The sequence below is a fragment of the Perna viridis genome, chromosome 1 (genome assembly GCF_037379345.1).
Source record: "Perna viridis isolate PV_CMFRI_1.1 ecotype Kerala chromosome 1, ASM3737934v1, whole genome shotgun sequence".
Taxonomy (NCBI): domain Eukaryota; kingdom Metazoa; phylum Mollusca; class Bivalvia; order Mytilida; family Mytilidae; genus Perna; species Perna viridis.
The window spans coordinates 55,587,642-55,601,152 of record NC_142445.1 but is presented as its reverse complement, the minus strand read 5'-3'; the positions used below and the strand labels follow the sequence as shown (position 1 = coordinate 55,601,152).

General features: G+C 32.8%; 1 protein-coding gene across 1 annotated transcript; it reads left to right on the top strand.

Annotated features, from left to right (window-relative positions):
• The first annotated feature begins 3,114 nt into the window (after positions 1–3,114).
• LOC148629457 (uncharacterized) lies at positions 3,115–10,417 on the top strand. The gene is made up of 8 exons (XM_088575573.1): positions 3,115–3,192; positions 3,454–3,702; positions 4,084–4,325; positions 4,673–6,801; positions 6,989–7,153; positions 7,820–8,100; positions 8,488–8,673; positions 9,220–10,417. Exons 1-8 carry the CDS (start codon positions 3,115–3,117, stop codon positions 9,349–9,351), a joined length of 3,462 nt encoding a protein of 1,153 aa, XP_088431699.1. The 3' UTR covers positions 9,352–10,417.
• The last annotated feature ends 3,094 nt before the right edge of the window (positions 10,418–13,511 follow it).

Sequence of the window (13,511 nt, the reverse complement as noted above, 5' to 3'; positions counted from 1 at the left end):
CTGTATTGATTGTAATTATTCATTGAACGTTGATCGTTGATCTAATTTAATGGGAGTAACCTTACAGGTTGATAGCGCTTAACTGCCTCGTAAATCAATGCATACGAATAGGCAATGGATATACCAAGAACGGTCGATACCACTTGCAACCGAATTTGATAAGCGCCTTCATTGCATTGCAACAATGGAATTTGTATTGATCGATGAAACAAATTGCTTGGACAGAACATAACTTTCGAAAACTGATCAAAAGAAATATTGATACAATACTAGTACAAGTAAAAGAGATAAAGAGTATTTGCTTTGCAAAGACTTTTAAACAATTATTTTAGTGGTATATTTTGACGCCTGTCAAAACCAGAGCAAACTAGAAGACAATTGAAGTTATATTGACACATGTATGTTCGTTAATAGTATTAAAAAAATTCCGCAAATTGTTTTTCACAAAACCAAGATAGGGGTTATATAGAAACAGTTCTGTCCAGACGTGTGTCCCTCCGTTCATCTATCCACATAACTTGTAAGCGCATTCCTCCGTTACCACTGACTTGAATATTGTGATTTGTTTTAGGAAGGTTAGATATTTTATGTAGATATTCATGAAGGGATATAATTTCTATCAGAGCTAATCCGATGTCAGAGTTGTGTTAATTTTACGGCTTTTAATAAAATCATGCAGGAAAGTTGAATATCACATGCAGATGTGCACACAACATGATGACTGTTTTCAGATGAATGTAAGGTGAGGTATTTCAAAGAAAAAGGTTAAATAAGTCATGATTTCGACTGAATTTCGGGGGAAAAATACCGAAGCGTCAGCAGATGGATGACATCCAAAAACCTGAACGTGAACATATAAAACAGAGACATACACAATGTAGTGAATCGTATAAAAAAGAGAGGATATGGGAAACAAGACGTCACAGACAAAAAAGTGAAGGACTAGAAATATGGCGAATGAATTCTTTTTGTGAGCTTGCTCGTAGTACTGCTAGTATAAAGTCAATATATGAGCATTTTCACAAGTTCGCAAAAACACATTCATTCATGAGTAACAGATTTTTAACATTGAGTCTACACGTCTTCATTAGTTTGATCAAATTAAACCATTTGAGAAGTGTTGTTTAACAGTTACTTAATTTGTACATTTCAATTAATTATCTGCCAATAACACAGTTTTGATTGTTCTCAATGGATGGAAACCTCGTTTTGATTTTAAACAGACAGTACATGATTTCCATGTCATTAAACAAGATTGGTTGATCATATAGAACCAACAAATACATACTACAGGACATTTCTTCACTGAAGTGGTGGTTTGCTTAACAATGTATAAACAAATTTACACCACAATTTAATGTTTACTGAAAAGGATTTAAACAGAGACGACGAGACTAAATATGATAAATTGATATTAAAATGCGACTCTTACACCTTTGTATAACAATTCAAAGAAAATTAAAGGAGCAACAACAAACAAAAACAAAAACAAAAAACAAAACAAAACAAAACTAAACAATATAACTCAAAATAAAATTACTTTAGAAACATTGAAGCCCTTCCGGGTCGAACAAAACTTACTTTGAAAATGTCTTAATTTTAATTGCGTTGTTATTAAACAAAATCATGATAAACATGAAATAACTATCGCTGATTTATCACGATCTATACCACAGTTTAAATATTATTCATAATGTCTGTTGTATGATTGTAATTCTTGTTTCGGTACATCCACTTCCGGTATAAGTTGGATACATAGTGCCTGTATTCTGAGTTTTGACTTGACAAAGCAAAACATATTTGAAGAAACTGATTGACGATTCATAAAATATGTAAGCTTTGCAGGAGATATATATTCTGACAACAACAGGGACAAATTGTATATCACAAAATACATATCTCACGATAACTCTTAATCATCCATAGTCAATGGGGAAGATATTCTTTAATGTTTTAAAACCAAACTTTAAAATGAAGTAGTTTGTAAACTAAACCAAACATTTAAAGACATGAATCCGTCATTATGTAAAGGTCGCTAATTAATCAATTCCTTTGTAACTACTTTATTTTATCATCTGGAATGCTCTCTAAAACGGGATACAGAAATATGGCTTCAAAACCAAGACGCCTTTATTTTTGCAAGAACAATTTCAAACTTTTGGATATTTTAATTAGACAGTACTAGTCTTCACTGACAATTTTGTTAAGCAACTTTTTCAGAATAAGATTTTAAAAGGTAGGAAAATGCTCCTTTCAATTTCTTTAGTTTTAAACAAAAGTTTTGAAGCTTGATAACTACACCGATTAAAAAACAAATTGTATTTTTAACTTAGAAAAATATTCCATTTGGTTAAAATAACAAAAAAAACACAAAAACAAAAAAAACACAAAAACATAAAAAAAAAACAATAAAAAAAAAAACGGATTTGGTATTGTCTATTTTGAATACCGGCAAGAAGTCATAAAACAGGTCTAGTGCACCACTATAATTAATTGAATGTATTTTTCAGTTAAACTATCTATGCTTCAGAGAAACCCATTTACATCACCATACTTTATGCATATTATCTTAGTAAGTTACAATAGTAACCGAGCAAACATCTGTCTGAAGGTGTGTTTTAGATATACAGTTACAAATGTATATACAAACATGCTTTTTTGAAGCTATCTGTCCCGTTGGAGGCAAAAAGATGTGAATTTAAAGAAATACAATGCCTTTATCTTAATCTAAATTGAAGAAGAGTATAAGTTGATACACTAATTTCAATTTTCTGGTTAGTATTTTGTCTTAGTGTTCACTTCATTTGAACCTTACTCCATTTAATAATTTTCTCTTGAATAGAAAGACGATTATGTTCTTACTTTATTATGTTAAAAGCACGTGAAAAGCGATATTGCTTCGTCTCGAAAGTCATTAAATGTCTAAAGCCGTTAAAACTAAGACCAAGAATTGAGGTTAATTCTAATAACTAAGTTACAACAAAGCTATTACAATAATCTTTAAATAATTGTACCTTTGTAATCTTAATCCACATTTGCACATAAAATGGGTCAACTAAAAAAATGGCTCATGTTTCAAAGGATTCTGTGAAGATAGTTGATGTTTAAAGTGGTATGGGCAACGGTACATCAGGAGCAATAGTAAAGGAGTACTACAGGAAAAATGGATTCGATGCAAACTTCAAAAAAGGGGTTAGTAACATAAATAGTTATTATTTTAATATATGAAGCACTTTTTTGCTACTTAAAGCCCTGTACATTTTAAAACTGCTACAAATATTTTGAATACATTTGTAGAATTTGAATGCTTTATTTATCATTTTTTTTTCTATAAAGATACTTAAATATTACAATAATGACATTTACTACACACCTTTTGCATTTAAGAAGTTTATTGTAGCTTGTTAAAATGAAAATTACAAATGATTTGATTTTCGTTAACCATGATTTCAGCGACAAATTTTAAAGAATGTGAACGGAGAATCACCAAGAGATACAGCGAAACGTAGAGAAACAATAGCGGTGACCGACCGAATCAGTGTGGTATCATCGGCACTAGAAACCAATCGCTCAAATGCTTCTTCTGTAAGACGTGGAACAGTCAGTACTCTTGATCAACCCCGACCATTGCCTCCGAGGACTTCAAAGAAGAATGTTCTAAAGAATGTCGACTTTACGGATATAGATTATATAGTGTCTCAGGTAGGCATTTATTGACAAATTTGAAAAAAAATGAATTGGTTAGCCAAAAGCAATTAAGTATTGGATCTATATTTAAAAAAAAAAACTGGTCCAAAGTTAAGTAATGGATGCAAAAAGACAGTCGAATAACTTTAGGGACAGTAATCTTGGCATCTTGGAGTCCAGTTTTTGTGGGTGCATAAAACATGTATTTTTCATCAAACAATAAAATGTATAATGTTATAATATGAAAACACATGCATCACCATATCCTATAAATTTAAATGATTTCAAAAACCAGCATATACTATAGTACCCCTTTCAAAAAGGTTAATCTCAGCTGTTACCATGACCACGAGTATAGTCGTCTGAATATATTTATTTCGGTTTGTATTATTCCAGGCTCCGTTAGAGATTCTTACAAAAACTATCTGGGATGTCGTAGAGTATTTAGTCCTGACACCAGATGGCAAACAGATCGGTGACTTGTTGAAAATTCGAGCAATATTTCGATGGATGACGTCATATGACGTGTACAGTATCGACGCAGAAATGATTCCGCCAACTAACTCTCCACTAGAACATATGCTAAAGATACAATGTGGTCTAGAAACACATGCTCAGCTGTTGTATTCACTGTGCCTGTAAGTACATGTATAAACAATAAAACTACTAGTATTGTGTTGTATGCTAATTATTGTGTTTAAGTAATAGAACTTTCAGCTTCACATGTACATAATAATCATCAGCAAAATATATTTGCATGTTATTACGATAAATCGAAGTTGTTTCTACTCATAAAGTTGCTTAAATGCGGTGTGTTTATTTATTTTTGGTCTGTATTTTTTTTTCAGTTTACATACTGTTTTTATTCTATTTATCTTCGTACTGAAGAATGTTCTCTTACACATCAGTATTGAAATATATATGAATTCATTATAACTCATTTCTTTTGCATTTATGTTGTATTTTTGTGCAAAATATTTTGCAGATTGGCTGATCTACCATGTGTTATAATAAATGGAGTGACAAAGTCAGGTGCTTATGAAGTTGGTAATGACATTGACTATGAGGAATCATGCGGTCAGTGGAATGCTGTGTATATAAATGGCCAATGGCGTTTAGTTGATACATTTTGGGCATCCACGTGTGTATCTGGAGGTAATGAAAACAATACCCTATTCATTGATACTAATGGGACTGTGACACGCAGAGGAGATATTGACGATATTGTTAAATTCAACGAATTTTATTTTTTAACTGATCCAGAGTATTTGATATATACACATTATCCAGATGACGAAATGTGGCAACTTCTACATGAACCTATAGCGATGTCAAAATTCATCACGATGCCTTTCCTTCGAGAATATTTTCATATTTATGAAATGAGTACTGTGGAAAAGAGTTCAAATCAATGTAAACTGTTCTCCGACAAAGAAACCGTCAATATCACATTTAACCTTCAGCAGAAGAGAAGTCCAAATTTAACATTCAGATTCATGCTTACCCAACATAGAACACAAATTGAGACAAACAAACCAGTAGATATTTTACTTGAACGTTTCGTAAGTGTTATTCATTCCTTAGAAAAGGTTACATTTAAAATACGTTTGCCTTTTTACGGTAAATATCAGTATGACGTTTATGCATGTGATTTCACAAAGACAACAAATTTTTCATTGCTAGCAACATATATGATTGATTGTGTGGATCCTAAGGACCAATGTTTACCGTTCCCGGATTGTCCTGAAATCGGGTTCGGTAATAATCCACATGCAGATAAATTAGGCATCTACGCAATTTCTCCTACAACACCATTTGTCAAAACTGGGAATGGTATTCTTGAGTTTGTCGTCCATGTTCAAAAGCAGTTTGAAATGTCACACATGCTTAAAAGCTTATTGATTGATCCAAGCAATCTAAGCAGACATGTATTGACACGAAGAGAGGGCGACAGATACTTAGCAAATGTTAAACTTCCACGCGAAGGAGAATATGCAATCAAGTTTTATGTGGAAGAAACGTCGGGCACAATTACGCAAAATTTACCTTCTGATTTGTTGAACTTTATCATAAAATTTAAAGGCGATGACAGACCATGTAATTTACCTTTTCCTAATATACCAGATGGCAAACTTGGTGCTAAATTAGACGCAATATCATTGGGCGTAAAATACCTAAATGAAGGAGGAGACATTATAAAAGCTCCGGAAGGCAAAGCGAATCTTCGATTTCAGTCTGACAAACAGTTAAAACTTCTCTGTGAACTCTCTTGTTGTAAACGTGAAGGCAATACTCGGGTATCTGTAATCAGCAGGGTAGAGAATGACATATGGTCATTTGATGTAAATATGCCAATAGAAGGAGAGTACTCTGTGAATGTTTTTGCTTTCAAAAATACCAATGACACAAAACTGTATCAAATTCACAGTTTCTTTATTCATTCAGATGGAAATGTAACCAGAAAAGTCAGATTCAAAGATGACAATTTTGTCGAAAATCTAATATCAGAAACAATTATAACATCGGACTCCGAAATCCGTCTATCTATTCCTAAACCGATGCTATATGAGAAAATATTTACAACGATACGCAAAACGGACGAAAAATTTTACGAAGATGGAAAGGGGCTAAAAGCTGAATCAGTTGATGACATGATTCTTGTAACATTAAACGACTACGGCGAGTACTTACTCGAGGTATTTGTTTACGACAAGTTTGAAGATATCATAGCAACAACCGGACGATTTTATATTCATAGGAAGAGAGAAGATGACATATTTGAAGACGACTTTCAGGAGCTAGTAAATACACTTAAACCAAGAAATGATACTATGCCGATAGAGGAACCCATACCTGACAGGCAAAACAGTGTTTTTGAGCAAGGACAGTTTGAAGAAATTTGTAGTGAAGATTCTGATAGTGACAATGCCGAGGTGGACGAAGACGACGACGAAGTAATTTCTAATGAATATCAGGAAATCGAAGCTGTCAATGAAGATATAAAGTCTTTAGTTATTTCAGAAGAAACGACATCTGGGGTTATAACAGAGGAGGCCATGGATTTGGAACAAATGGATCCACTTGAGGAGGCAGCAAGAGAGCGATACAAAAAAGGTAAAAAGTTTAAAAAAAAAAAAGCCCTTATTAGATCCGCATTCTCCGATCTATATTTTATATATACAGCAATGTACTCTTAAAGATATAAAGCAAAACAAAGCATAAAGCAAACAAAAACATTAATTATTAAAATAACATATCAATATACACTGGTGTGACAGTACGCTAAAATGTTATATTCTAGTCCAGGAAAAAAGTATCAAAAAGAAGATGGCAAAAGCGCTAAAGTCAAAAGATCTCTGTCAACTTAAATCCCAGTTGAAGAAGTTTCGAGAAGTTGGGTTGGATCCCGATGACAAAATATATGTGTATACCCAGAATGTAGTGAAAGGGCTTATCGCAAAAGAAAGTAAGTTATATATGGAAATGGCGATACAAAATTAAGTAATTAAAAGAAATTACTATGTGACTTTTTATGTGCCAGTTACGAAATACAAGTCTATCTCAATTTACTGCATAAGAAGAAATAACAGAGCAGGAGGTATAAAAAAAGGAAAATCAGTGGGCAAACTTATCCTGTCAATATAAAATAATCGTCGAAAAACAAGTACTTTGAAAATAGTAGTTTTTGACTCCATATATATGAATCATTTTGTAGTAGCATGTTTAATGAAAAAAGGAGGGGGGGTAAAACGGATATCAGTGATAAAATATTTCTTTTTAAATTTTTGGTTTGCGAATTATTAGGAGAGAAAAGGCGCAAACTTGATCCATTTATAGGCTTTGATGTATAGTCAATGTTTCATGGTCGATTACAACACCCAATAATCACAGTATAATTTGGATTATAATTAATTGTTTTAATTGCATAGTATCAAACCAAAAAAGTATATTTATTTCAATAATCACAGTATCTGTTCAATTCCTTACGAACATATGTACCATCGCTTTCGTTCCTCTTATCTTGATTTCACACCATTGTGTATATATAGCACTTCCACAATTCTTCCCTTTTGTTAGTCAAGGGAAAAACTAATAATGCTTTTTATGTTAATTCAATACAAATTTTATCTAGAAATGGCTGAGGCATGTCGTTTACGAGATCCAAAGGTAATGGAGAAATACATTGAAAGAGCAGAAGACGTAAATTACGACCATCAATTAGACATGCAGATTAGTCTGACAAAAAAGATCTTACAGAGAGTGAGAGAGATAGAAAGACTGACAAAACCATTACTTATCATGAACCAGAACATTCTGACTGAAATGAAGAAATATCAGACACCACATGAAAGCGTTCTTCATGTCCTGAAAGCAACATGCATACTCCTTGGAGATAATCCCAAATCTTTAAAGGTAGGCCACATGAGTGGAAGTGAAATAAAGGTTTGCCATATAAAAGAAAATTCGACCGTAACAAAGCACAGAAAAAAAACACAGAAAAAACCCATAATGCACAGAACCAAAAATATCCTAGGACTAAAAGTAACTTCTTTAGAAAAAAATTGGAACCTTCACTCCAAAAATACCAATTATGGAGGAGTACCTAAGTCTGAAAACAAAGGTAGTACGGTCCAATGTTTCTTTTATTTGTCTATTCTCTTTTATTATAGCATACAACTATTTTCTTGTATTAGGGTCTTAGGTGCATAGTGTCCTTGGAAACACATTGAATGTTTTATGAAGATCAAAATTTGAACTGATATTGAAATACCAATTCTGATTTTTTTTCATTTTTCTTAGACTTGGAAAGAATGTCAGGCCATCCTTTTTAAAACAGGAAAAGAACATATTATGCGTCGTGTTACCTTATTTGACATCAACACCGTCACACCGGAAATGATGACGAAAATAAAGAAAATTCTAGAACCTTATAGTTTTGTACAGATCCGTGACGTTAGTAAAGGTGCTGCAACTTTTTATAACTGGGTAGGCATCAAGTTCTCGCATATAAACAAAATGTCACTTTTAAAAAAATTAAAACTCAACAATTTTAATCGGCTGATATCATTTAACTAACAATAAGATCATATCTGAAGTAAGACAGATAAATTTGAATAAGGGAAATATCAATGTTTTTTTCAACTCTGAAGAATGAATGTAGGTAAAATGAATTTAAACATTTGTTTTAGTTACAAAATACATTTTTGTGTACATCCCCATGTTAAAAATTCCATCCTACATATTTAAAACGATGTATCATACCATTAACTGAATAAAACATCAGAAAAAGTTTCGGTAATGATTTGAAATAACTGAAAATTTATTGATAAGCGTTATTGCAAAATTGTCAAAAGAAACTACCTGAAGTTCGAAAGGAACAAAAAGTGAAATAACAACCAATCGAAAACAAAACTGTATAAGCTACCAAGCGGTCCGTGTATTTCAATCAACTATTTGGTTTCGTAATAATCATGCAATGGAACTTAATATCTTCATATTTTATCTCAACTGTTGAGCTATTATTTTATTCAGGTTACTGGTATTCTTAATCAAATTCAAAATCGCAGTAAAATAGGAAAGTCAGAAAGGCCACCTAAATCATCAAGACCACGTCCTGCTATGCTTTCAGCTATACCAAAGGAGCGAACAGTGGTTAGAATATAGAAAGACAAAGATTGAGATACTTTGTAACTCTCTGGTTTATAATTTTCTGTTATGTAAATTGAAAAAGTGGCTTAAACATGCAACATTATACAAACGTTTGTTTTTAGGGACTTCTGAAAATAGAAGACATAGAGTTTTTTTGTATTTGTGAAATACTAAATTGTACAATGTATAGATGGTTGCTTTTTTAAAATCTCAAACTATAGTGAATAAGTTTAAATTGTTTTAATTTCCCTTGGCTTGGCATTTTCATCAGAGCCTAATATCAAGAGAAAAGATATAGGACAGAAATGGCACGTTTTGGTTTATGTACAGAGATGTCAAATTGCTATATTTCGATATACTACAGAGAACAATGCTGTCTACTCAACAGTTTCGTCACACTCGAAATCTCCAACTATTAACACCCTATTTGTATAAAGAAAATGGTCCGATAAGCATTCAAATTATTCTTTTAGAAGCAGTATCGTTATGGATATTCTAATGGTAAAAACCTCATTTTTGGAGAAAAAAAAACTCTTTTCGCTATACTTCTCCAGTTTTATGGAGTAGCTTTTCTGAATATTGCAGAACTTTTCTCAATTTTAAAGCTTTATTTAGTTCTGGAACGGATAAAAATGTAAATATAGCTATTTTTCTCATTTCGTATTTACTTCATTTTGTATTTAGTTTGTGTGCACGAAGACCGGAACATATAACCAAAGGGCACTTGCCATTTCGAGCCACGCCGTGACTGTTACTTAGTCTATTCTTTCATCTGTGGCAACATCCCTTCGGCTCCTGCGTATGGAGTGTTCATATCACAACTCATACGTTATGCCAGAGCTTGCCGAAACTACGCAGACTTTTTATATCGCGCTAGAACTCTAACAAATAGGCTTCTGGAACAGGGTTATGTTGCTACAAGATTGAAGTCATCACTACAGAAGTTTTATGGTCGTCATCATGAACTCATGGATCGTTATTGTGTATCCATCAGCACCATGAAAACTGATTTATTCAACGGGTCATAGTTTACCTTTCCTCTTTTGTCTACCCGGACTTGACTTTTTAAGAGCAACTCGGCGGGTGTTTCTAGAAAAAACAGAGGACGCTTACCCTACCGGTGCACCTGGTCCATGCTCCCAGTTTTTAGTGGAGTCCGAGTTGCTCATTTACTTTAGTTACTTTGTATGTATGATTTTAGTTACTTTATGTTCGTTGTTGTGTATGTCTGTTATCCATGTCTGGTCTTTGTCCCTGGATTACATTCTTTTGATTACCGCTATAACTTTGGTTCCCTTGATTACTCTTTATTTTTAAAAAAGTTAAAAAAAAAACAACATGCAAATGAAAGGATGGGATATTTATCTAGCCTTCTTAAAGCATACATGGACTTTAGATACCTCTAAAATGACATTTTGTACCAGATACTGCATATATCAAACGAGTTATACTTTATAGACTGAAATATATACATCATTTGCAGAAAATTGAATAGTCAATGATGACAAAACAGAATGTTTTTTTTTTATATTCTTTCATTTTGTCTTGCCCATTCATAGTTTATCACTTACATGTATTTGATATATTATAAAAAACATTATAGGTTAGTTAAGTCATTAAATTTAATCTTCTTGTACTCTTTCCCTTTTTCCAACAATGAAATAAGATATTGTTTTTACTGATTATACCCAGCCCTTTAACACTGTATACTGAAGAAAATGTATCAAATACTTAAAGCAAATACAGCTATTTGACAGCATTTAAAGTCCTACTCTATAAAAGTCATACCATGGAGATAAGATGCTTACCCTACTATTGTATTGAATGCAAGAGGTTATTCAAAAATATAGGTTATAACAATATTTGTACTTTCTGTATTTCTATATTTATGAATTATAACTACATGGTGTAGCCTCATTTCAAAAGAGCCTACATACTTTCCATGAAAAATAATCACTATAAATGATGCCAATCTAGTTGGAAGGATGGGGAATACGGAATCTAAGAGACCTCAAACAGCTAAATCTTTTAAGGTATGTTTCCATCTAATATACCGTATATGAACAAGACAAGAGGTTCCCAGGAGCCTGAATCGCTCGCCTTGTTGAATTTTGCCTTTCAAGGGCAATAAATTAAACAAGAAGTTGTCCAACAATTTTGACTCAAGAAGTCTTTGGTAGCACATATCACATGATCTTTTCAGCAATTGAAAGTTTCTTTTAATCTATCATAGTTTTCAAGATATTGACTGAAAACTATTAAAAAGGTCATTTTACAATTTCAAAGGCAATAACTCTTACAAGGAGTCTGAAGACTTTTGTAGTCCTAATACTATGGATCGTCTTAACTATTGAAAGAATTTGAATAAACTTAACGGTTTTGGAGATATATGTGAAAAACAACTGTCTGACCCCTGTTCTATTTTTAGTACGGGCGGCCATGTTTTTTGACGAATAAAAAATCCCCACATCAGTTCTATGCAGGATACCCCAAGAAACATTCATACCAAGTTTGTTTTCAATAGGTCAAGTAGTGTCAGAGGAGAAGATTTTTGAAAGAAATAACATTAAAAGTAGCAAAATTCGTTGAAAAAGGGCGATAACATGGTTTAACGGATTAAAACCAAAATTGACCAGAGATAGATCTCATCATGCTGAACACTTTTAACAATGTCCGAATTTAGCTAAATCTAACGGTTTAGGAGATATATGTGAAAAACTACTGTCTGACCCCTATGTTCTATTTTTAGTAATGGCGGATATGTTTTTTTTTTTTTGACGAATCAAAAATTCCAACATCAGTTCTATGCAGCATACCCCAAGGAACATTCATACCAAGTTTGGTTCTAATTAGTCAGGTAGTTTCAGAGGAGAAGAGTTTTGTATAATTGTTAACGACGACGCCAAGTGATAGCAATAGCTCACATGGCCTTTCGCCAGGTGATCTAAAAAAGATAAATCAGCATGCAAATATTTACATAAAAAGAAAAAAAAGGGATAGTTAGATGTCAAATGAGCATAAAAACAGCGGAGATTTGCAAAACACAACAGATGAATACAGTCACAAATAATACTAAGCACTACACACAAGCATAAAATATACTTCTATTCCGTGGGCTTAAATGCAAAATTAAACTGCACGAAGACAAGTGTAATACTACGTTCATTTTCTGTTTTGGTTAAACATACTATCCACTGAAACCTAAAAACACGTAAACACCTAAAAATTAGTCAGAAGTTCATCTGGATTACTGTATCAGTACATCACACATCTCGGAATACTATCGAAATTCCTTTATGAAATATTTAGCCGAGGCTGAACATCACCCATGTATACTTCAATATCCAGTTTTATACCTAAGTCCGAATGCAGTCAACGATATTGGCAAACTAAGCATTACCAAACTTTGAAAATGCCATTATTTACTTATAAAAATACCATATGATAATTACGAACACAGCCAATGTCCTTGATTGACAGTGCAAACGTAGCGCATACAATAATTAAGGCTTACGTTAAAAGACTACTTTTAATCGTGAATCGTGAAGTTTTACTGAAAATTTCTAGTCTCATCTATGAGATAGTAGCCTCTGTCATATCGGTCATAAACAATATATTCCATTTCAAACACTCGATTACAGCCCTTAGACAGAAATATAGTGAAACAGTAGGATACTTTTTTACTGGTAAAAACAACAATACCGCTCATATAAATATCGCAAATTATGGTATGCTATGCACATGTTTAAAGGAGTAAACTCTCATCAGCAGCATTAGAACAAACTACAAAGGATCGATCTTAGTCCAAAATAATAGAATAAATAAATAAACTTTATACAAGAAGAACAAAAAATATCGAAATGGGAAGCCAAATCTATCACCTAGAGAATCTAACAAGTGTAATACAAGAAATGAAGTAGATGAATAAATATTTCCTTTTTTCGCAACTTCGTAAAGACATCGTGCCCAAGCTTGGTAAACCGTGTTTGTGTCAAAGTTAATTCAGCTGAACATGGTAAAACAGCGTTGATTAACGACTTCTTGTCATTGTAAATTTCATTTTTGACAGGCGTGGACGTGTGATACTCGTTCACCACAATATTCAGCAAATTGCGGATAAAACATACCATTCGCTGAAACCTACTTAAGGAGGTAGACCTAGGTTAAGGGTCATA

Bases quoted from the DNA above. Each gene is read 5' to 3' on its own strand.
- LOC148629457 (XM_088575573.1), top strand. From the start codon at position 3,115: ATGGGCAACGGTACATCAGGAGCAATAGTAAAGGAGTACTACAGGAAA. The intron at 7,154-7,819 runs GTAAGTTATATA...AATTTTATCTAG, and splicing joins AGGGCTTATCGCAAAAGAAA to AAATGGCTGAGGCATGTCGT. The intron at 8,674-9,219 runs GTAGGCATCAAG...TATTTTATTCAG, and splicing joins CTGCAACTTTTTATAACTGG to GTTACTGGTATTCTTAATCA.